This window comes from Vidua chalybeata, chromosome 1, assembly GCF_026979565.1.
Source record: "Vidua chalybeata isolate OUT-0048 chromosome 1, bVidCha1 merged haplotype, whole genome shotgun sequence".
Classification (NCBI taxonomy): domain Eukaryota; kingdom Metazoa; phylum Chordata; class Aves; order Passeriformes; family Viduidae; genus Vidua; species Vidua chalybeata.
This window is the reverse complement of record NC_071530.1, coordinates 129,346,573-129,371,885: the sequence shown is the minus strand read 5'-3', so window position 1 is coordinate 129,371,885 and position 25,313 is coordinate 129,346,573. Positions and strand designations below refer to the sequence as shown.

The 25,313-nt window shown below is 42.0% G+C and overlaps 1 protein-coding gene and 1 long non-coding RNA gene across 3 annotated transcripts; one reads left to right on the top strand and one right to left on the bottom strand.

Annotated features, from left to right (window-relative positions):
* Positions 1 to 349: 349 nt before the first annotated feature.
* PDP1 (pyruvate dehydrogenase phosphatase catalytic subunit 1) lies at positions 350 to 9,088 on the bottom strand. 2 transcript variants are annotated; one of them, XM_053956276.1, is made up of 2 exons: positions 9,016 to 9,088; positions 350 to 5,478 (listed from the first exon to the last, which is right to left on the bottom strand). In XM_053956276.1, exon 2 carries the CDS (start codon positions 5,432 to 5,434, stop codon positions 3,827 to 3,829), a length of 1,608 nt encoding a protein of 535 aa, XP_053812251.1. In that variant the 5' UTR covers positions 5,435 to 5,478; positions 9,016 to 9,088; the 3' UTR covers positions 350 to 3,826. The 2 variants fall into 2 exon arrangements, with proteins under 2 accessions (XP_053812251.1, XP_053812243.1); XM_053956268.1 differs by lacking the exon at positions 9,016 to 9,088 and adding an exon at positions 8,551 to 8,785.
* A 14,075-nt stretch (positions 9,089 to 23,163) lies between these two features.
* On the top strand, positions 23,164 to 24,295 carry LOC128789184 (uncharacterized). Its single transcript, XR_008431343.1, has 2 exons — positions 23,164 to 23,269; positions 23,402 to 24,295. It is a non-coding gene; the product is annotated as an uncharacterized LOC128789184 (long non-coding RNA).
* Positions 24,296 to 25,313: the final 1,018 nt, after the last annotated feature.

Sequence of the window (25,313 nt, the reverse complement as noted above, 5' to 3'; positions counted from 1 at the left end):
TCATCTTTTTTTTTTTTGAGTCAACACAGAAAGAGACTATACAGGGAGAACAATCTTAAAACAATCTTGTACTGGGTGGTCCTTGTTTTTTGAGCTAGAGAACTTTCAGTCTACTCCTTTTATTTGTTACATTCAAAAAAAAATCTCATTTCTTATTTCTAATTTATTATTTCTCATTAATTGCCACAAACAAAATAAAGTACCTGCCTATCATGGTATATACTGAATGGTGACTATATTTTCTTATGCTTAAGTTTTATGTAATCCTGGAAAGTTTAATGACTGATTAGGTGGGTCATTTGCAAGAAATGCAGTTTCAGAAGACTTGCACACTGATCAATACATGAGATAAGTTGTTTAGGGTTTTTTTACTGTCAGACCTTGCAGAACAGAGATAGGAACACTTATGCATCTCAGATTACTTTTCATTTTGCCACACAATGCTCCTGCCAGCTTATACTTCATTTATGACCCAGTTATGAAGTCAGCTTATAATTTCCCTCTACCCAGACATTTACTACTAATACTCACAAGCAGCAAATAAAACAGCAGGTGTAACCAGCATTGTAACAATAGGCTTATCTATTGCATTGCAAATACAACCACCACCACCATGTCATGGACTTGCCACCAATCACCATGTCATTGGTGTGAGCAGTAACGAAACCTGTCAAGGAAGCTTTTGAATACAGTTCTACATAAGCTTCAATTAGAAACAACACCCTTTGTACAACTGACATGGGTTGTGCTTCAGCATTCAGATCGATGGGTTGCAAATACAATGCAGATAGCACTGGACACAACGGAACAGAGTTAACAGTCTTAAGCTGGAAATACAGATAGCACATCACCCACTCATCTCATATAGTATTACTGTTGAACTGACACATTCATCTAGAACAGTTTTAAAGATTAAGGTAAATCTTGTGTTGACTGTCAAGATTCAGCCATCCTCCATGGCTGAACCACATATCTGCAGCAGTGAAATCCTTATTTGAAAAACTAAACCCAGCATCACCCTTACACACACAATATCTGTACTTTCCACAATGCAATCAATGATGCCTTGGTAGACAAGGCAAATGTGTCCTCAGCCTGTGGCACAAGAGCTGTTTCTGTTTAGCTCACCATCAGCTTATTCTTGCCCCAATTTAATCTACACATATTTTAGACTGTTTATGAAATGCATTATTGCTTGATACAGAGTACAATACCCATCTTTAAGATCCAAAATGCTGCTGCTTCCTCAGCAGCACTGCCCCTGAAGGTACTCATGAGGTGCTGGGAACTGAGACACACAGTGATACTGATGGAAGGATCTGAGCTTTGCTGCCTGGGGGAGGCAGCAGCAGCATGCCTGATGCAGGGTGGCATTGAGCCTCACGGTGGCATTGAAGTGCTCTGAAGTTCAATTCTCTGTTTCTATTTATACTTTGCTTCCATTGGCCATCTGATGTATTCATAACAGGGATCACACAAAAAAACAAAGTCCTAGCAGAAGAGTTATCACATTCTACATCAACTCAATACACATAGATTTCTGCATAATTGATCATTTTATTGGAATCTGTTAAAAGATGTTTGTTCAGATCACCTGTTCAGCAGGCAGTTATGCTGTTTCTGTTCACTGCATACATACTGAGCAAGTCTCCAAGCAACACAAATATTGTCTGACCCCATACTTAAGTATCTTTACTACAAAAAGCAGCTTCTCCTCAGTAAAAGTTGTATCCATGGGACCAATGTGCATTTCTTCTAGATATGACTTGTACCAAATCCGTATCAACAATCGTAGGTTAAATACATCAATGCACGTAAATAGAGCTTTAACAGTAAAAAAAGTAAGAAAGTTAAATACTGCAACAGCTGAGATACATACAGCATTCAAATGATAGAACATAATCTATTGACCTAGTTAATGACACAGTCACCAAAACACAACATACAGAAGCAATGTCAACAGCCAGTACTTGTCTAAGCATTTCAGAGTTCCCCTTTTCCCTTCAAATAAAGAAGGGTTGTGTACATCTTGAATGTGAACTTAGGCATCATTAACCTTACAGCAATATTGATGCTGATAGTTAAGGTTAGGTAGAGACATACTAAAGCTGCAGGCCACTGAGTACACATAACATTTGTGAGTTTGAGGAGCCAATGTTTACTATAGCACAGGTTCATTGTTCAAATTAAGTGCACCCTATGTACAGTAGCATTAATTGGCAAGACATATTTAGTAAAAAATGCCACTTTAGAAACCTAGCATATTTCAGTTAATTAAGTATTGATTTAACTAGCTATGATGAGGGCTAGGGAGGTATTTTAACTGAAACACCTTGGCAAAGTGAAATAAGTTGACCTAGCATTGTTCTCTAGAACCCAGGAATAAAGTTAAAAGTGTTCTCTCAGTCATCAAGGACTAATATTTCAGCAGGCATTTCAGTTTTTAACCTAAGAGCAGGTTAAAATAAATCTGTACACAATGCAACATACCTCAAATAGATGCAATGATGACCAATTAGCTGTCAGTCTCTACTTTCACCATTATAAGCCAAACAATTTTGGCACACAAGTATAGCTAATCTTTTAAGTTCAAATTCAACCATTCCAAGCCAGAGGGGCCCATTTCAGAGACTGCTCTGCAATAGTATTCTGGACTGTAAAAACATGCTGCCCAGAAACACACAACTAAAAGAAGTTGCTAGAAATAGCCACTGAACATACACAGTGAGCTTTCCAATGAAAATGCTGTTTACATGCCATACTTCCATTTTTTTTTTTGTAATTTGTAATTTTTCACTCAACTTACACATATGAGTTCAAATGAAGAACATATATTGTGACCTTCTGAAATATCCAAAGTGAAAATGAGTGCAAGTTACAAAGCTACAAAGAGGTTAGCAATGATTTTCTGATCTTTTCAGGTGAAAAGTTATTTAGTAGATAAGCAATGCCAGAGAGAAGGAGTCCATGAAGGACATAACCTCTAGGAAAACAAACACAGCCTTAACCAACAATACTGACTTTTCAAAAAGTCTGAAAGCTTCTTTAAACTGAAAACTGAAGTCCTCCATGAAGTTATCTGGTATCTTGCTGCATGTTGTAATGTGTTATTGCCCTACAAGTTGTGCAGAAAACCACAGCCAAGTACTAATGCACAAGAAATTTAGAAATTACCGTGCATAAGAGGATTAAACTGTAACAGAATCTCAGGTATTGATTATGGCTTAGACCTGCCTTGAAAGTCAACACTTAGACAAATATCCTTACATGACTGACATTGTCCATATGAAAGTGAGACAACTTTGTTACACTGAAGACTTACTTGGTTCAAGTGACCTTCTGCTTAGAAGAAACAATAGATAATATATTCACAGATAACCATTGCAAGAATTAGCCCTGTAAAAAATTCAACAATACCTTTTACTTTTCCTTAACTGTATTTATATGCAGATATTTTATAAGCAAGCTGTTTCTTGAACAGCCAGATCTTTGATATTTAATTCTTTATCCTACTTCCTCCCTCATCCAAATTTGCCAAATTCAAGACATTGTTTTAGCAGCATTCATGAAATCAATAGTGCAAAGTTGTTATAAAAAATTCTTTTTCCAAGCTAGGACATCCTCTTCAAGTTTTGTATTGGGTCAATAGCACTTCCCATGTTTTTAGATCTCTGGGGAAAGGCAGGAACAATAGATATGCTGAATCTAACAAACAAAAATTGTTTGTCAAAGGCTTTTTAAAATTTTATTTTTGGGTTGATTTTTAAAATTTGCTGCTCATACTGGCCCTTGTTACAACTTTAGTAACTAGTTCACTGCATTAAATTCACAATTCCTCATTTTGATATGCGCCTATAACATGTGAATTGAACTGCACCACAATAATTGTAATGTCATCTCTATACATTCGAGCCAGCTCTTCTGGAAGACTAAGCATCTTGGACAGCCGCTCATGATCCACAGTTCCAAACTCATTGTTACCCACTGCATGACGTATCAGGTGAGTTGCTGCATTCTGATCTTCGAATACTGAAGAGATTCTTGCTCTCCTTTCTGTTAAGAGACCATGCATCTGTCCCAAAGTTACCTTATAGCCACCAACAGCTATTGGCTGTTGGTGGTGAACACCAGTGAGGTACTCCCCCACAATTCTAGCCACATCTTGCCTGTGCATTGTTTCCCACAGCCCATCTGTGGCCAAAACCAGGAATTTATCCTGTGGCCGTAACTTGTGATGTATGACTTCTGGTTCAGCTGTGAGGTATGGGGGAGTGTGATAGTTTGGAGGAATAAACTTTGTATATTCATTGTCATTCAACTGATCTGGGCCTGATTCCACTACTCTCTTCTGCAGGTCAATACTCCATTTAAACTTCACATCACCAAAAGCTCTGAAAGGCATCAAGAGACCCAAGAGACGATCTTGTTTGACAAGACTTTTCTCTTCAGACCTTGGATGCTCCATTTTCACACGTTCCACTTCATGTTCATTTTGTGCATTGTGGTCATAGGACAAATTAACTGCAGACCAAGATCCATCTTCTTCCTGAACGCCAAGCATTGCTCTGCTGTCACCTGTGTTTGCAACATGCAAGTCGACACCATCCACATGGGCTACACAGGCAGTTGAGCCAGAAAATGCTACTCGCAGCACTAGGTAGTTGAGAAAAGAATTTGGATCTCCTACTTGAGCTTCCAAAGAAATATCATTATCAAGCCTCTTAAAGGCATTAATTAAAGCTTCTCTCACATCAGTAGTCTCTCCACTGTTGAGATCAATCAGCTCCTGCCAGTAAGTTCTCAGACTGTTGAAGTAAAGCTTGGAAGCCTCTTTGCTAAAATAATCGTTGGGATGCTTGTGCCACTGTAAAATGGGCAACAGAGCTCTGCCATTCTCCACAGCATTTTCTATTTCAAGTAAAGTTTCATGAGGTAACAAAGAGACAGCAATGTAGTAAAACAGTCTTTCACTGACAGCTTGAGCACAAGCACAGCCTGCATGGCCATCAAACACACCCAGAAGCATCCCTCTCGTCTGTAAACAAGTGGCAGCACTCCTCCGGTCCTCTATTGGAGCATTAGCAGGCAACTGGTTGCTGTCAAAGCCAAGAACCGAACTTACATTTTTACCATCAAATTCTGGGACTTTGAAACTGTATTCATTTGCCTTCAGGATGCTGTTGACCTGTGCAGGGGTGAGGTAAAACCTCTGTGGCGTAGAAGCATAATCCCTTGCGTGAATAAAGTGATTGAAGTGCTCCTTTGGCCTGTAAAGTGCCGCAAATTTCTTCTGCGGTGCATATCTGAAGTGACTGTGAGCAAAATGAGATGACAAACAACACAGATGTTTATGGTGGCAGTAACACGCAGTACTGCCTATTCTGCTAATTTCACAGTTACGAATCAATGGGAACAGATGAGCTGGTGCTGGCATGGCATCAGACAACAATGGCAGCCTGGAGCTTCGGACTGGAATTGCTGAAAGACAAGAGAACAACTATACTTAGCGGGACAGCTAAGAGATTCTTTTCCCCAGAATTCAGTGTTAAGATGTTTACAGCTCCTAACCAAGTTGCTTATTATATGGAGTTAATAGCTTCAAAGAACTTGACAAAGAAAGGCATTGCGAGGTGCTTATAGACACTACACTGGGCTGTAACAAAAAAGCTATACCATACTTCAGCACAGGTATTTTAGCTCTCATACCCACTCAGATAGCAGGCAGAAAGTGAAAGCATCACCCAGACAGTCAATGAACCTTCAAACAACTTAGCACAATAGGTAGCATGGAGCACTCTACAGAACTGCCACAGCACTTTTACAGATATTTGCTTTCCTGGTGATTTCACAGACGACAGACAGATAGATGTGGCACACAAGGAAGAAAACTCTTTTTGTAAGGCTGAAGAAGAGAACATATCTATCAGGGAGACTCAAGAAAACTCTGAGATGACATACAATAAAGATTGTTTAGACAGCAGAAGCAAGAAGTAGGTGATAGAAACAAAACCTGCTACTGACTTCTGATTGCATAATATCAGTTCTCTTTCTCCCCCTTCCACATGTAAAACTTTAAACTTGTGTTACATATACAAAACAGCCACAGCAATCTATGCAGCAATTTTCTAGCTTAAGATGTAAGTACAAGAGGTAGAAAGGAAATACAGCTTTCCAACAGCTATTCCATCCCAGTACATTTTAAAACACCTTGAAAAGCTCCTCAATTGAAGGCCTATACATGAATTGTTTGCTTCCATGACTAGAACAGAGTCTTGCACAATATGCTAAAGCTAGTTCAGTGTTAAGATAAACACTAGTATCTGAATCTAAATATTAATCTAAACATTAGTATCTGAAAAAATATTCTACTGCTACTTGCCACATCTAAAAGCTTTCCTTATTCTTCACTTCCCTGAAAAAGAGAGTAGCTAGCATTCTCTTTCTTGTCTCCATTTACATACCAAATCACAACATTAGTGAGAGTATCTCTCAAAAGCCTTATTCACTGTGCCTCATTACCAAGAAGTCTTTTACAATGTAATACTTGAGAGACAACTCGATGGAGTTGAACTGTGCCTTGTGTGAAGTACACACATTTAAGGCAAATTCAATTTTCTCTTTTATGATCAAGGTTCATAGCAAAAGCTTTTTCTCAGAAGAGGCCATTAGAAGGCTTACTGCAGTCATTAAGTACTAATCTATCTGCACAGCTACATGTCAAATTGTTTTACTGAAGAAATGGATACTGCTGTGTTATGCAAGGTTCTTCAGTCAGTAAATGGATTTTTTTAGCCAAGCAGGCATACCAGTATTTCAGAGACTCAACCCCAATAAAATATGCAACAATCCCCAATACTCAGCCTAAAGGATCATGCAACATAGGAGAAATTGCATTTTGCAATTTCTATTAGCTTTCCATAGCTTCAGCCATGATTGTGATCACCTGGGCTAGCTGAGAAGTGTCTGGAAACATACAAAGCTTCACTTCATTTTCCTTGTTTCAAGAAAGGGAAGCAAATCATATTCTCCCTCCAAGTTTGTTTGCTCTTTTAAGTAAACCAGAGTAAAGCCCACTTCTCTGTTACATGACATGTAAGTGCTGAAAGCAGAGTAGAATTCATGTTCCCGTCACTTCACTGACTCCCCAGTACTAATGAGTGACTGTTGTACATTCACAAAAACTCTGAGTCTCCCACTGACAGCTGAAGATTGAAGTTTTCTGTTGTGCAGGTATCAGGAAGAGCTCAGGCTATAGTCCAGTGCCCAGGAGCAGTGAATTGGCTGAAGCTTCCAGATGAATACTGAATTTATGTTAGCCATTTGCTTCTCCAGTCCAGGCTTCACATGCACACAGCATGACAGCAGTAGACTGCAACTCCAAATATAGATTTTAAATTCTATTCACTGCCTTCTAATTATACAGAAGCTATTTTGGTAACAGTTATGTGCATTTCTTCACATGACATTTAAAAGCAACAATTTTGCTTAAGGTTCTATGGATGTGCCTGGCCTACAGCAGCACCTCAGCTTCAGCACTGGTATCCCATTAGACTCCACCTGGATCAAGCTGTCCTGACTGCTCAGCATTTGTGTTCAGTGCTGACCCACAGTGGTGCCTCAAATGTTCTGACAGTTTTGTTGGTGCATGATGAAGCAAAAATACAAATGTATTGCTGCTGTAACAGTTCTGCAGTGCCACCAGAAGATATTGTTATGTTTTTTAATCATTAGTTTATCAAATGAAATCCAAGAGGAAGTAGTAAGAAGCTGGCCTCACATTTTCCACAGCTCATATCATTTACAGTAGATCTATGCCAGCTTAAGAGATCAGTCTGTTTCACATACCAGCTTCAATAATTCCAAAAAATGGAAATGCCTAATTCTAAGTATCCAAACCGCAACTGAAACTAAAGTCTCTTCCACTTACCCCCACAACACAGCTGCCCCAAATACAACCAGACACTCCAGCTGCCCTTTAAGTAATTAAGATCCCAAGATCATTACGGTTAGTCAAAAAATGTCAGAGAAGAAAAGGAAGTAGAAATTTTACAGTTCAATCAAGATTTATCAAGATATTAGAATCAATCCAGTGTAAATACCTCTCCAAGCCCAGAGCAGGGTACAAGCACTAATTTTCAAGCTATAAATACAATATGACCCATAACGAATCAGATGGTCAACTTATGGGGTTTTGTAGTACTACATAAAAAAACAGAAAAATGTTCCACCTTTCTTTAATAAAGGCTCGTTATACCCATACTCTTAGGGCTAACTGACAGTGCACAGACAGGTTCCTGCAAAACACTGTACTAAAGACACCCATGGCTTCAGGTAAAACCACTCAGGTGCCTTTCCTACACCTGACAGACCTGAATGAGCCAGCTGGAAAGGGCGGGGAGGTGGGGAGGAGGAACAAGACGCATTCAACACAAGCAGCACCGTTAATCCTTCCGTCCGGCCTCAGCCCTCAGACACAGCCCAGCCTCGCAGCCCCTTCCCCGGGTCCCATCCGACCCCCGAGCCCGTCGCTCCACGAAGGGAGATACATACCGATCCGCCTGGGCCCAGGACATACACACATTCTCCTGTCACAACATGAAGCCGCCAACATCCACAAAGCAGAAGCCCGGGGGGCGGGGGGAGAAGGCAGGCAGAGAGTTTGTTAGAGAAGACGTAGAGCTCCGGCACGGAGGTGGGACGGCAGACAGGAGGAGACAAGCACACAGAGCCCTTGTGCGGGCGCACGGCGCCGCTGCTGCCGCTCGCCCAGCGATGGGACCGAGCCAGCTCCGCAGGGACCGCCCGAATCCGCCGCCCGCCCGGGCACCGAGCCCCGCCGGCCCCGCTCTCCCTTCCGGCAGGGCAACAGGCAGGGCCCGCTGTCGCTGCGCGCCGCCGCGGCGGATACCGCTGCCCGCTCAGACGCTGCGCGGCCCCGACATGGCCGCCCCTCCCCAGCCGCCCGCCCGCCCGCCTCCGGCACGACCACCTCCTCCTCCTGTCCTGGGCACAGACCTGGGCCTTTCCCGGGCGGCTCAGGGAGACGGGTGGAAGGACAGGACCGCGCCGCCCCGAACGCACCCGCCACTCCTAAACCCCCCCGACAGCCACCGCCTCACACCCGCGGCCGCCGCGCCTTTATAAAGGGCCCTGCGGCGCGCGGCGCGCCGCCCATTGGCTGCTGAGGAGGGCAAGGCGGGCACGTGACGCGGAGGCCGAGGGAGCGCGCGGGGGGCGGGGGAGGAGGAGAGGGCGGTGCGTGCGCGCGCACCGCGCAGGGGCGGGAGGGCGCGAAGGCGGCGGCGCGCGCTGTGCCCGATCCCCTCCCCGAGGTGCCCGTGAGGGCAGGGAGAGCCCGCGGGGCTTCTGCGGCCGGGAAACGGCGGCGGGGCTGTTTGTCCCGGAATGTTCGGGAAGTGCCTTTAACAGGTACGAGGCACGTTAACTCCGCGAGGGACCGCTAAAGTCTGTCCCCAACAGACAGGGCCCTCTCTGCCCTGAGAAAGCCCCCCACACTCCTTTAGTCAGGAGTCAGTCGCACAACTTCTGACTGTTACGGAGACCCAATATGAGAAAGTGTCTAAATTCTGTAGCGTGTATTGGCATTTATTCTGAATTCCTTTGGAAGAGTGGTGCTTTTTGGTTTTTTTCCGCCTTGAAATGTTAGAGTTGACTTGCAGTCACAAGGCTCATTAACTCCGCAAGAGACCACTGAAGCTTCTACTGAAATACGGGGAGATTATGTTTGGTTTTGTGGGTGGTTTTTTTTTTTTTTTTTTTTTTTTTGGTTTGGGGTTTTTTTGTTTTGGTTTTTTGTTGTTTTTTTTTTTTTTTTTTTTGTTTTGTGGTTTTTTTTTTTTTTTTTTTTTTTGGTTTGTGATTTGTTTAATTAGTTTGCCCCGTGATGCTTTGTGTTCTCCAGAATCCCTCGAGGCAGAGCAGGCTACTGTGCAGTGAAGAAGACCAGGGCCCTCTCTGCCCTGACATCGCCAACTGCTGCCCGCACTACCAGCAAGGAATGGTTTGAGGGCAGTGGCTACGAAGAACGAGCAGCCCTTCCTTGGAAGGGTGACACGTGTTGTTCCTGCCACTGCTGCAGCAGCAGTAGCCTCCCCTCCCTCCTTTCTCTTCCATTTCTTAGCCACTGTCCTGTGCCTTTTCCACATCTCTAGGGCAACGCTCAATTTTGCATGTGCTTCTGAGGTACTCTGATCCAGACTTACTCTTCATGTACATTTCTGAATATGGAAAGCATGTAAGTTCGACAGTATTTTGCTTTCTTTGATCATCTCTCTGTTTATAGATTCCTGTGCTCTTATGCCTTACTATTTTTCAGGGTGTTTGGGATGCCCACTTTGCTGTGTGTTGTTGGCAGCAGATGCTAGCAAGCATTGGGGTTTGCAATTAGCATTCCCTCAGCAGCTGTAACAAAACACAGATTTTTTACTATACTTAGGTCTTTACTCAGTTGGTAGGATGTGTATAGCTGCGTACCAAAACCACGAGAAGAAACAAAGAAAAATCTGCACTTAGTGCCCAGAAGACTCAAGAGCTCTACTTGAAATGTAAGAGTGTGGAAAGTACTGCCCTGTGATCCTCTGTGTGAAAATCAGCTAGAACAATAAAATTATGCCATCCTTACAAATGCAAGTCTTTCATGGTAGTAGTTGAAAACACAGAGTATTAAAATTTTCATTTATTGGTGTTCTGGGTGAGTTTTGAGACATTTATTTGTTTATCCAGAATGGTATGCCATCATCTTCTCTTTGAGGCCTATTTTAGAAGTAAAAAAAAAAAAAAAAAAAAAAGCATCTGACAGACACCATTATACATTGAAAACTTCATTAAACAGCATGGAAAACAAATTATTTGCATTCCTTTTTAACGGTAGCATATGGTTAAAAATAGATTGCCAGCATGTGCTGAAATAACAACCATTTACATAATTTTCTCCTTTCAGCAAGAGTGACTGTAAGGCCCCCCAAGTTTAGAAATTTTCTTATAGACTGTAAAGGTGCCCTGTCAAACCACCTTCTTACCTTGTCAGAAGGAAGAAGGCTGTGGGAAGACAGACCTCTGCCTGGGTGAATTTGAGTCATCGTTCTAGGAGTAGATACACAGAAATGGATTGGGCTGAGGTCACCACTGATCACCTAATATTCTTCTAAGTGAGGAGTTTGAGAGTGGCTTCATGTATGACTTTCACAGAGAATGTTGCTGTCTAAAGTTACCTACCTAGAAAAAAAATTCCACAAAATAGTTAGCATTTAGCAGTTCTGGTCTTCAGAACATCTTGTGCCCATTAGTTCAATTCTCTGTAATTTGCTGTGAAATTGAAAGGTTAGTGATACCGCTCCCTGTTTATTGATTTAATTTTACTTTTATTCCTGATTTGAGGCCAGGAGAGGAGCTGCTTTTAGAGCTGGTCTTGGAATTTGTAGTTCCCTGTCTCACAGTATCCTATCAATATATCTGAACATTAGACAAAGTTTGCATTTTAAAATACTGAGTGAGAAAAGATTGTGGTCTTAGCAGCCACATATAAATCCCACCAATCAGAGGCAAAATGCTAAAATTTGGCTGACAGTTTGCTCATTGAGCTTATGTGAGTTTGCTGGTGTGCTGCCAGAAGTTGGATGTTGCAATTTAACTGGAAAGTTAGATTTTCCTTCTCTTCATCTTGCTGCTGCCAAGACCTTTTTGTGCAACTTTGAGCAACAGTCCATTTTTGCTGATACTAAAGAATAAAAAAATGTTCTAATGAATAAAAACATATTGTTCCACATTTAACATTTTATACGAGAGATTGATGGAAAAGCAATTACTTGTAACTACTTCAAGGTATGCAAAGTCTCTCTGTTTCCCTGGATGAAAGGATTATCAACAGAGTGTAACAAGAGACATGAGTTGTCTTAATGTGCCTGTTGCCCGCAGTGGCTAATTCTGCACTGCAGAACCAACAGGCAGCTATGCATTATCACTGCAGCTAAAGGGCTGCAGTACTTACCCTAACACACATTTCCAGAGAAACACATTTCCAGAGAAACACATTTCCAGGGAAACTGTTAGAGACCACCAAAATCCATTTTCATTTGAAATCAAGTGTTTGCAGTAACCTTCTAGTTTAAATAGGTTCTTGTGCCGATGCATAAATATTTTATTGATTCATTTTTATTGACTCACTTTTACTGAAAGCTAGTTCAGGACCACAGGATAATATTTCACTTGTTTTTATATCCCATGACTCCTTAACATTCTTATTATATCCTTGCACACAGTGTTACAAAAATGCTGTGTTGCTCCTGTTGAAAAGAACAGTTGCTTATAAAACCTGTCTTAAAACTGAGTGCACAGATCAAACATTTCCACTTGGCAGGCTGCCATACCAACCTGGAGCAGGAAAAAAGGGCAGAAGAATCTTAAAAGTTTTGAGAGCAGAAAGAAAAGCCTAACAAGGGAGAAAATAAGGGAGACAAAAAAGCCAGGTATGGAATAAACAGAAAGGATTGGACAGGACTAAACTGTGTTCTTTCCTGAAAGCATTACAGAAGCAATGACAGCAATCTAAGTATGCTGTTCCACAGAGCAGCAATTTATTTTTAGCAGAAATCAGGAGCATTATGTGGCAAAAATCAATGTGTTAGTAGAGCTCAGAGCAGACGGAGTACCTGCAAACAGCGGTGGCCTGTGCTCTTCAGCCTGCTTGAAAGGGAGAGTTTGGTTGTACATTCAAGTATTCTGCTGCCCTCTCAGGGAGTGTTTGCTGTGGGTGATGCATCTGTCCTGCCTCAGCACAGCTGGGTTCCTGAGTACAGTGAACGTTTTACAATGAGCCCTGCAAAAGGTGATTTTTAAAGAACGTTTAAGAATATCAACTTTAGAGTAAGCCAGCAGCACTGAGCCACGATCATCTCTCCCCTGCCCTTTCTAAAGGCAAGTCCAATGGCGAATCACAGACAATTGCTTTCAGTGGGTATTTTGCTGTCACTGTGGGATTCATCATTAGTTTAATTTATTTTGTCTCCCCTGGAGGCCCTTTGTATCTTCACTCTTAATTCCTTTCTGAAATGCAGCAATGGGTCTGACTCATTCAGCAGTTCAGATCCAACTTCCTAGACTCAGAGAGTAATTGAGGTCAGACAGGACCTGCTGAAAGCAGGGCCACCTTCAAAGCTAGGTCAGGTTGTTCAGGGACTTGGTCAGTCCTATTTTGGACATGTTTGAGGACTGAAGTTCTCCAGTCTGCCTGGGTCCCAGTTCCAGTACTTCACCACTTACATTTTGAAGATTTTTAATTTTTAGTTAATCAGAATCTTCCATGTTAAGCTTGTATTTGTTGTCTCTTGCCCCTCAGGACTTCTTTGTACCATATTGATTCCTATCTCATTAGCAGAGAATTAAATGCATTTTTTTCATTTTGTAGTAGTTGTGCACTAGTTTGCACTCTTCACCTGGGCTGGTTTTTCAGGGTCTGGTGTCCAGTTTGGGGAATACAGCATTCTGACAGCTTGATGAAGTGAAGGAAATTCTGTAGAAAAATATTTTTTTGGCCAGCTTCAAGAATGATACTTAGGACATTATCAGTGTCTGACTATGAGGAAGTAGTTTCAGGATATCAGGAAGTTGGATCCAGCAATAACTTAGCTTCTAAGGGTCTGATCCCTTTTCCATCTGTAGTTCATTATGCACATTTTTCATATTTCTTTGTTACAGTCATTTTCAAAAGTAACTACATTTGCAGTTATAATGGCTGCCATGCAAAAGATTCAATAGACTTCAGGGGAAATAGTGGAGAATAAAATTGGGAGGGGAATCTGCTTGCTTTTTTCCATGCAGAGAATAGCTTACACTTTTCAACAGATAAAATATTGTTTCCCTAATGCTGCTGGAACAATGATATCCTGGATTCATTTTATCAGATATAATGCCCTGAAATAAAAGATTGCTCAGATGCTGGTAATTGAATACAGCCTTTTGTCTTTACTTGAGGTCACTGGAGTCAAGAGATGGAAGCCCATGGTTGGTCTGTAGAAACAGCTGGCTTGAGTTGAGATCTTTCTATGCAAATGTGAATGTTGAAGACTAATAATTTCTCCAGCAATTAGGAAGAGCAACCAATGCCAACGACAGTTTTATTGTCTTAGCAAGAGGTGGTACTTTGGAGTGAAAAGTAGTTATGGAAGATATAATTAGAAATTTCAATTTAGAACCAAGAGTAGGCTCTGAACCAATCTTTTAGGTGTCTTGAGGCCCAGGGTTAGATCAGGTCACATTTCCACTTGTAACAAGGAAGTTTAGAACTAATATCAAAATGACCTTCTTCTCATTCCTCTTTGCCTTTCTCAGTTTAGCCTTACCTAAATGCTGGGAAAATAAGACCCTGTATCCTTTGGGGTTTGTATTTGACCAAAAAAAATAAGCTGCTTTTTTTTTTTTTTTTTTTTTTTTTTTTTTTCCCTGTAGAAAAAAAGATGAGTTAGGTTACTGGTTTCCTTGGTTGATAAATGGACTCATTATCTCAAGTGACCCCATCTACAAAAATATTTACCATTTGCTTTATACTATATGTTTCATTTATATTTTTAACAACAAACCAAACATGTATTTGTTCTAACCTCTTCCCTTCCCTGACTAGATCCAGTATTCTGTTCTTCCAGGCAGGTGTCTCAAGCAGAAGGTTACAGAGTCTCATTTGCTGCCTCTGAGCCAAGGAGTGGTGGATTCCTGTGTGAGTGACCAGTCTTCACTGCATGGTAAGGCATTGCCCTCACCTCAGCTGACCTGCAGCCAGACAGTAACAGGACTCACCTGGAAAAAGGGCAGTGTGGAATGAAGGTGACAATTATACCAGCCTTTTACAGTTAAAAGCTTTAGCCATTAGGCTGTTATATGGTAAGATAGGAACAAGCAGAAGGAGCAACACTGTGTTACAAGTGGATCTGGAGCTTTGTTTATGGTATTCAAGAACTGTAGGCAGCCAACTCCCTCTGAGAGATCCTGGCCATCTCACCAGAGCAAAGCTGTGGTCCTGTGCCAGGCTTTTAATCAAAAGAGAAGGCCTGACAGTGATCATTTCCAGCAGGCCTGCTTTAGGGGTGCCTTTCTTCTCCTGGGGAATTTTTATAAGGTCATTTAGAGATCCCCATTCTAATTTTGCCCTGCATTGGCACTGGGGTGCTTTCCTTGAATCTGGATTCCAGCCCAGGGCTGGATTTGGCTTGCAAGTCTGAATAACCTGCAAATTCAATTGCATAGTTCAATGATGTCCCTGTGGCAGAGGCCAGGGAGGTGGGGAAGATCACATGTTCCCCCCACAGATGGGCTGTGCCTCTGAGGAACCTCCATGAAGATTTAGGAGCATTGGGAGGACATTCAGTAAGCACAAGATGTCTGCTACCCTGCTGCTCCTCAGGAGCGCAGGACACATGTTTTCTGCAAACCTTTGGGGCTTAAAAGTTAGCAGTGCAGGCACCTTATTCTTTCCCCATGATCATTTTACTTAGTGTGTTTCAAATGCCCTGGAGCAAGTTCAGATTGCAAGCTAAGTGTTTTAGAGTAGTATTTTAAGAAGAAGGATTATTTATTCTATTAGTGTTGACTTTAAACACTGGAGCTAAACACCAGCTACATCAGGCTGTTTCTTTGAAACTTCTTTGAACTTTGGATGCATCTCTGCAGCTTGCAGCCTTGTGCAACTGCAGAGATTTGTTCAATTTCTCTGGATGTTATATAAGCTGTCTTTTATTTTCCTTTTCCTTGTGATCATGTTATGTAGGCTGCCTTCTTAAATTTCAAGAACCCTAAGGCAGCCTGAGTCATATGTATGAGGCTCTTTTTTGCACTGTTGTGTAAGGTAGTGAATTGCAAAGGTCATGGGAATGAGTTATTTAAAAACTGAAACATGCTGGGCTCTATCCAGCTTAGAATAGATGAGCTCAGAAAGGCATTTGCGTTTTAAATTACAGTTTGGGTTATCAAGGACTGATTCACCTAACTCACTATTTCAGTTTCCTTAGTAAACTGCTGTAGCACACAATATTTTTGTTTCTTTTAAATGTGTTGCTGATATAATAATGTATTCCCATGAGATAATGAATAAAATATTTACTTTCAATACTAGAAAACAAATGCATTCACAAATATTGTCATCACAGGCACAATCTTCATACTCATTCATTTTCAGTGCTCACAGCAAGTAATCTCCCTTACCATTTAATCCCAATGGAAGATTCATGTTCAAAGTGCACAGAGGGCTTTGATCTACCCAGTGAACAACTCGGTTGTGATGTGTCACTGTGCCCTTGTGTAAGCTGGCTCAGTCATACTGATGCCATGCAGGTTAAAGGTACAAGAACAGATAACCCTGGAAGTCTCTAGGGCAGATGGCTGTGTTTCTGTTCACTCTGTCTACTGTCCGGTTTAAGCCATCCAACTGTATCTCATTTGTAGAAAGACCTTTCTTGCTTCCTATTTCATGTCCCCTATGAGGCCCTCCAAGTCACCACCCATAAAAAAGTGTATCCGGCCATACTTTAACGTGGAAGTGCTCTGAACTCTCCCAAAAGCACTTTTCAACTTGGATAATTTCACAGAGCAATTCAGGGCATGAACCAACTCCATGCTCAGCACACGGAGCAGGGCAGGCAGCAGTCCCTGGCAGCAGGAAAGGGCATTGCAGCAGGCCAGGGGAGCAGGAGGAAATACAAACCCACACCCCGGGAGTGATTTTTGTTCTCTCCATCATTCTGTAGAGCTATCCCAGCACCATTTTGGCCATTTGCAAAATTCATGTGTGCAATTGTAATTTACTTCCCTTTTCATGCAGCAAAATGTAATCAACTTGTGATCACATCAGCTCTTGTTGAAAATAGTGAGAAAAAGCTATGTGATGAGAAAAAATTAAATTGAAGCAGTTAAATGACCCTGATTACTGAAACCCAAACCAGTACAACTCACCTCCCCAAATATTGCACCAATATTGCAAAATTAAGTAATAGCATGTCCCCATATAGGCTTGCAATGCAGTGTACTGGTAAATGATACAGACAGAAAGTGGTTAACCCAGAAATTGTGGAGTCATACATGTGCATGTAGGAGAGGGGAAAAAAGCCCTATTAAAAAAAAGGCTGGAAATGCAAAGAGCACAGTAAACTGAGTTCAGGGACATGACACTGAAAGGAAGGAGAACACTGGGGTAAAGGACTTCCTGGAAAGGGCTTGAGTGTAAACACAGGTGAGCTCTTGCTGTTTGCCTGCTTTTTGCTGTGTTCAGAAAAACAAGAACTTTTTAAATACAGGAATTGTACATGTGAGTCTATTACATTATACCCAGCATCATGACTCAAGGTGATTGCTAGGAACAGCTAAAAGAAGAGCTGGAATAAGGGAGGACAGGATCTATGAAGTTTAAGGGTTTAAAGATGCTGGCAAAAAAAAAAAAATTCCAATTATTTTCCTGTATTCAAGTCATTCCAGTTTGTATTTGCATATATCAGTGGGTAAAGTATATGAGTCACAGGGTGGGGTTTTTTTCTTGCATGTTAATAATGGACACCTTGCCCTGAATCAAAAAGCAGTGCCTTAGGTTAATCCAGGAAACACTTCCTGAATCTGCCATCATGTGAAGACTGGAAACAAGCTCACTTTCCCCAGAAAAGAGCTATAAAACCAAGCAAGAGAAATTGCAAACAGAAAGGCTGTTCACTTGTCTAACACTGCTCTTAACCTCTTGGACTATCTTGGGTCGAGCAGCTGGAAGACAGCATGTTCTGTAGGCAGACAGCTCCTGGCGAGCAGTCAGTACAGCTGCGAACACCACACTCTGTGCCAAACATGAGTCTGTAATTTCTCTCCAATGGTCAGCTTTTTGAGGATAGCATTTAGTCATTTCCTGGGAAGACAAAGGGTGCCCATCAGAGCTAATGATACTTTACTTGCTCGTGCATTGCCATGTGTGACGTGGCTATAAAGCACACTTGGAAAATGAGCACAACTGATTCAAAATGACAGCAACGGTGTTGATGCAAGAATTTGCTGCCAGGCAGTTCTCAGAATCCCTGCACCCTTTGTCAGACAAGGAGGCATTTTCTTCTGACTTACTTTTCTCAGCTGTCTGAATAAGAGAGCAAATGCACCTCAGGAGAAATAAGAAGTGTGTTAGTTTTCATTAACTTTTAATTTGAAGTCTGCATAACTGAATGAAACCACTGTAGTAATCTGGAAAGGGTATCTGAAAGCCCTGTTGAAACAGAGATAATTCCTCCCTTCTCTCTGAAAAGTACGTATTTAAAAGGTGCTTTGTTCGGAGGCACAGTATCCCTGCCAGTACTTGCAAAGAACTCAAACAGTGGGAGCAACTCTAGAAAGTCATTTCAGGCTGCTGCAGCATTCCCAGGGCTGTTGTAAAGGTCAGTATGTGTATGTCCTTCAGCCATGTGGAGTTTTGATTAGCAAATCTGTGTCGTTGACAACTCTGGACTGTTTCCAGACAGCGAAAATCAGGACTCCTATGTGCACAAGAAATGCACTCCCTTTGCCCAGCTTGTGCTTGAAGGCATGGGACTTGCTGCACAGTGTTCAGCCTGTAACACATACTGCAGCAAGGCTCACAGCCAAACATTCCAATCATGTCAGTAAAGACAAGTTTTAAAATGTTGTTTTGCTTAAGAAAGACCTTTGCAGGTCTTTCTTAAAAAAAAAAAAAATTCAAAGAAAGCTTAAGGGAAAAGAGACTATAGCATAACTGAGTCTCTTCCCACACTGTACCATTTTCCATGGTTATTTCTTAAGGCCATCTTTACAGCACTCACAGTGCAGACCATCATGTTTTCATGATTCCTTGCCTGCAGCAATTATAATTCTGTCAATGCCTTGCCACCTGTACCTTTTGTTTTGTTAACTGTGGCCAAACCTGTTTGGTCTTGCTACCAAGGCCAAATCGCCAGATGTAGTGTGATATTGGGAAGCCAGATGTCCCTGACTCTGTTGGGATTCACTGATGACTCCTGCCAGAAATGTGCCCATCCCTGTGAACTAGAAATGCCTTCTTTGTTGCATCCAAGCACCACTGACCAAACTTGTGTGGCCATGGATTAGCTTAAGTGTTTGTCAAACACATGTATGGTGCAGTTGCTCTACATGAGGCATTGGTATAGTGAACGTTGAAATAAATACAGCACACAGAGCATTCTCTGGCTTCTCTTGGACATCAATAAATAGCAAACAAAGAATTGTTCACTGGCTGTCTCAAACCAAACACCTCTATTAAGAAAGGTTTGTTTGAAAAATATTATTTTTTCATCCTTTTGCTTTATCTTCTGTCAGTTACTTTCTGTACCAGAAGAATAGAGGAAAATGCTGTATGAAGCAGAGATGAACAGGCTTGTACCACATACCAGGGAGTAGCTGGTGAGTGAAGCACTCCCTGACAGCCCAGAACATCAGGGGGGCTGGATGTGGAGAGGAAATGTGCTGTATTGATCCATTTCTTCAATTTTGTTTTGTTTTTTGTTAATACCACACTACTCCTTTATTTGAGCTTACGTATGGGGAGCACTGGGAGCTGTGACAATGCAGCAAGCTAAGGCTGCTGATGCCAGTGAAGGTGGGAGGGGAAAACACACATATGTGAGAGAAGAATTTGGCCCAGTGTCCCCTTTTGACTTTACACAACCCAGGAAAAGTCTGTTGCTGACAGTACCAGCTTTTGACAGTAATTGCACAGTAACAGGACATTGTATTGGAATTTATTTTAATACTTAATTTTGTTGGTTTGTTTGTTTTTTGTGGGTTTTTTTTTTTTTTTTTTTTTTTTTTTTTTGCCTGTCCTCTTGAAATGTGTCTCCCTTAATGCTTGGCTACTCTGAAAAACCAAGTCCCTGTAGTCCACATGAACAGGCAATGAAAGGTAATGTCAAATGATTTCTTCAAATACAAATTTCTTCTAAAGTTTTTTTTTTGTTTGGTTGGTTGTTTTTTTTTTTTTTTTTTGCAAAAGTTCATGTCTTTGAAATGTTTGTAAGCTGGTGAGGTAGCAATTTATTCAAGCTTGCTAAGTGCACTATTTTTCTACAGTCTCAGTTAAATACTGTGAATGAAGATTGCCATAGTTACAGCTGAGTTCAGAAACTGGCACTATTGTATTGTAATTCTGGTTTCTTACATTGCCTCTCTTGCTCTGGTACAGTGAGAGACACATTTCCATCTCTAATTAACTGTGGTGTGAAAGATCTTGCACATCCATTTGAAAATGCTTGAGAAAATGTGAAATAAGGGACATTTTCCATTGTCTTGTTTTCCCCAAAACCAGTGAGCGACATGGTACTTCCTGCATGCCTGCTGTGCATATCTTCAGCCTAGTCCTTGAAATTCAGTTTGGCATTTTAATTCATTGCAAAAATATACACCACCAAGTAAAAAGGTACACCAATGGCTTCCTTTTATAAAAGATGTATTGCATGTAAAGACCTGCATTATGTTGTCATTTATTTTGACAAAAAACAGAGGTCCCAACATGACTGCCGGTGGCAGGTCTTAACACTGACTTCTGTGTGGTTTGGATAGGTCTCAGGATGGTGGGTGGTAAGCAGGAATCGTCAAGGTCTTCTTGTAATGCCCTCTGAAAAGCAAATGCCTTCTCCCCTAGCTGAGGAACAACAGGGTATGTCTTACTGTCAGAACAACTTGTCTCCATGAGCTGCTTTCCAACACATCAAAAATGACACATGAATAATTGGCAATGATTCGGGCGTTTTGTCAGGCTCCCGAGTCATTACAAAGCAGACTGGCAGCTGGGTCGTACCGCCCTGCAGGTGAGGACTTGGCATATCTGTGTCTGCCCAGTGCTCACTGGGAGAAAGCGACGCCTCCCCTGCTCACGGGCCGAGCGGGGCAGCGGCTCAATGATACAGCAGTGACAATGCATCCTCACCGCGTCCCCGCATTCCACACCTTCAGCCCAGCCCCCTTCCTTGTGCCGGCTGTCATGCTTCACAGACTCTTTGCCAGGACAATACAACTTCCAAAGCTGGAAATGGATGACTATTCTTTTTTTCCTTTTTTTTTTTTTTTTTTTTTTTCCCTGCGTTGTATACTGCTGGTTCAGTGAATTGATTCTGCGTAGAGGGGGCAGGGGGTGGCTGTGCTCGGGCGGGGGGAGCCATTGACCTGGGGAGAAGCAAAGGGGAGCAAGGAAAGCAGGTCTGCTTGTCCTCTTGGCTCTCTCCCGTCATCCAGCTGTACCTTTTGAGCTTAAAGGTATGTGTTACCATAGGATTTGTTAAAGAATCTGCATCTCCTCTTTAATACAGTAGTGAGAATAAATATGTTTTATTCTCCTGAGAGGGTGGGTGGGAAGGAACACTCACAGCACGAGATGGGGTAGGGCCAACCTTTGTCCTGTGAATATTTTCCTGTAAATTTTTCCCAGACATGATTATGCATGTATGTGCCTTACAGTAGGGATCCCCATGTCATTTGGGACAAACCACCACTAACTGATGTGAACAGGGCTTTGTTTTGAATATTTGATACGATACTGGTAGAACTTTAAGGAAAACCAGCATTCACCATGCTTTCCTATTGTAATTGAGCTCTCTGAAGTTATATGCCCAGCTCATCTGCACAGTGGACATAATGAAATATGCACTTCATACCCATAATGAAATAAATCTTCAGTCTGCTTGCTACCTATGATTGTGATGCCATATGCTTGGCTGAGCATTGCTCTTGATGCATCACTGTGCAAGGATGACTTACACTGGGGGCTGAGTTCCTTGGTGAGTCACTGCAGTAGAATGCATGGTGGAAAATGCTCATTTCCCCAGTTACTCAGAGGTAAAATATTTTTGGATCCATGCCTGGTTTGTGCTAGAAATATTAAGGATGTTTTTGTTTTTCTGATAAAGTTCCATTAAGAGAGCAAGTGATCATTGCTCCAGTCAGCACTGAATTCTCTCAAACTGTAGCTGAGTTTTCCTTTCCAAAACATTTATGTGGCTGTGTCTGAAACATGCCTTGAAACAGCATGGTTGGTTTCTGAGTTGAACACACAGGGCAGCATTTACTCTTTTCATCTTTGCTTTTAGTCCCCAGTGGCAAATTGGCATTGAGCCCTCATCTGAAACATGGTCTGTAGCAAAACTATAATTTTTCAAACTTTGATGCAGTAATTAGAAGATGAAAAATCGTATTTTTTTTAAATCTCTGTTAAAATTATCCTAGTTCTTCAAAATTATTAGTAGAATTAAAGTTATGGTTTTAATCATAATCAAAGCACTGGAAGGAGTGCCCAAATTTTCCTATGGTGGAAATCTGATGAGGCCCAGAGTGAAGTACCGCTGGAGATGGAGGTCAGTCAGTAAAGGCATGTTCTGTGCACAGATGTCTGTGCAAGGTGTTGATCAGCTCTCATGACAGCTGGATGTGAGTGACTGAGTGCAGGACTTGCTCTGCCAGCAGCAAACACAGCAAAAGCAGACAACCAAAGAGAAAGTGGTGACGGACTGAGCAGTCTTTTGTCTCTGAGTTCAGTAAACCAATGCCATAAGGATGGGAAAAGGAAAGGCCAGTGCCCAAATCAAAGTGTCTGTCTCTCTATTTATTGAATCCTAACCTTTCCTTAATATTTGATTTTTTGCATTTGTTCTGTTTCTAAGGGGGTGGCCACCTAGTTTCAGAGGACAGCACTGTCATTTGAGCTGCCTGTGGGTTCTGATGGTTTTTTTTTACCAAAAAAAGCACCATGCTGAGCATGGTGAGGATTTCTGCTTGTTTCTGCTGAAGATACAATTCTACAACCTTGAGCAGGTGCTTTTAATACACAGGGTGATCTGGTAATCAAGTAATTATAAGAAAAATAGGGTGATGCATGAGCACATGATTTATTTGACATCAGAATATTTGACATCATCTCATAATCCCTGCTGTAGGCACAAAGCCTTGGTGGTGACAATGGGGAAACCTTTTCTCTCCTCATCATCTTTCCTCATGTTCTCTTCTCTTGTTGTTCCCTATGTGACTCGCTGCTTTTACTTCCCTCAGACAAAAGAAACGGGATGTATTTAGTGCCTTTCCTCAAAACCTTGTGGAACTAGGGGACACCTTCTCTGCTCTCAGCTTGGGTCCGACACCCTTTGCAGCTGGTGCTTCTTTATGCCCACCAGGACCATGTGAAGCTGAACCAGAGCTCTGGAGGAATGTGTGGATATCTGATTGGTTGTTAATGAGGAGTTCAAGCTGGTCCTATAACTAAGCAGACGGTTAGCCACAGGTAATAATTCAGAAACAGCAATGGAAGCACTTCAAGTTGTGAGGGAGGCCTTGTGCCTTTGGGGTCTGGGAAGTGTCTCTGTCAAAGCTAGGCACCTGCATGTTTACAAAATGCCCTGAATGTCACCTTTAGTGTGAGCCCTGGGGACCGGTTTTCTCTGAGTCGAGGATTGGAAAGGCATCCAGACAGGTCTGCACAGCTAAGACAACGAGGGCTGTGGACTTGTCACCTTGCATGGAAAGCCCTTGGACTGCACAGAGTAGCCTTTGCTCCCTCCAGCAGCATCAAATGACCCATCCAATTGGACATCCAGTCTCACCCTGGTGGTGGAAGGAAACATTTATCCAGAAGAAGAGACTATCATAGCCAGAGCAGTGCATCCCTTATTTGCCCTGTCTCTGGATCTCATACAGGCAATTTCACTCTGTCATACATAAAGGAAGCAACACCTGTTATTAAAACACTTTGGAAATCATTGGTAAATAGCCTTTATAAACATCAAACACAGGAGAGATAAGCAGTTGGATAAAACAACAAATTGTGTGCCCTCAATACCATGAAGGCAGTACTGAGGGAAATGTATTTTCCCATAAGAAATATTCAGGAAAACCTGCAGATACTGCAAGAAGTGAGAGGAAAGGATGGAGACTTAGAAAGCACAAGTATTCTCCTTTCTCAGAGGTGGGAGGACAGGTAGTGGGCCTGTTCCTCACAGACAACAAAGGAGATGTTAAATTTCAAAATGAAGTTTTGATTTTTTGAAACCTGAATGGAGATCCTGAGACTTTAATTGATTTAGGGTTTGGTGTTCCTACAAACTTCCTTTAGTCCAAGAATTTCATTCTGTGTTATCCAAGTCTTTGTCAATGTGTCCAAGCTCCTTGTTCCCTGGGCATTGGAACCTTTATGCCCTTGGTGTGTGCAGGATGTCAGGCTCTGTCCTGTTCTCCAGGAACCGATAAGCCCTATTCATGCTAGGCCTTTCCAGTCTTTTCATCCCTGGAAAATAAAAAGTCTGAAATATTAGCAGCCTTGTGAAGCTGTGGTTGTGTGAGTCCTTGGCAAGTGTGCAGCTCAAGAAATCAGAAAGGAGTGAGGCAGGTCCTGAAAATAATTTTTTTTTTTTTTTTTTTTAAGAAGTTCATTAGAAACTGCTCTGCTAGCTCAAAGCTTGCTGAATTTGATGAACTGGCATTTTCTGATAAAAACCCCATTGTTTTGACAAAAATTCCTGCCAGTCTGTCCAGTAGGACATCCATGATTGCCTGGTGGAGCAGCAGTGACCAGTGGGAGCCAGGCCAGCACACTCTGAGCCACCCTCTCCAGGGAGAGTAGCCCTGCTTGTTCTGCACCTGGCCAGGGTCCCCGAGCTGCCTTCACACCAGGCCAACAGCGGAGAGGAGCAGTGTTACAGGCAGCCAGGTCCCTCACATCCCCTGCAGTCGGTGGCTGCAAGGGCCTGGCCCTCCCCTCCTTTCTCTGTTGACGCAATGGGGCTACCAGAGCTCTGTCTCTCCAGAGCAGTTTCTAATTTGTTTATTGATGTTGACAAAAGCCCATTTTTAGTTCTGTCAGCAGAGGTGATGTGGCTGTAAATGAACAGGCTGCTCTGCCTCCCTCATTATCAGCAAACTGCCAGCTAAGCACTAACTTCTGGACCCTCTGGCTGATACATGGAGCAGAGCAGCAAAACAAGTGGCCTATTTACATTTTGCTGTGCTGGGGGTGAGAAAAAAAAATGTGGTTTTAACCCCTGAATTGACTGAGTTTGTAACCAAGGAATGTACATGTATGCAGGTGGCCCATAGTTTCATGGAAGTGTATTTCTGATCATATCTGATCTAAAACAACTGGGGCTTTGGTAAGGTCTAGCTATTTTGCCTCAATTAATACTTTCTGAATAAGTCATAAGATAGAGATGGGGATAACAACAAGCTGATAACCCTGAAGTGATCTGCATGTTGTTCCACATAACAATATATAACATATACATAAAATAACATTAACTCAGATTATTGTAGGCACAACATTACAAGAAGACCAT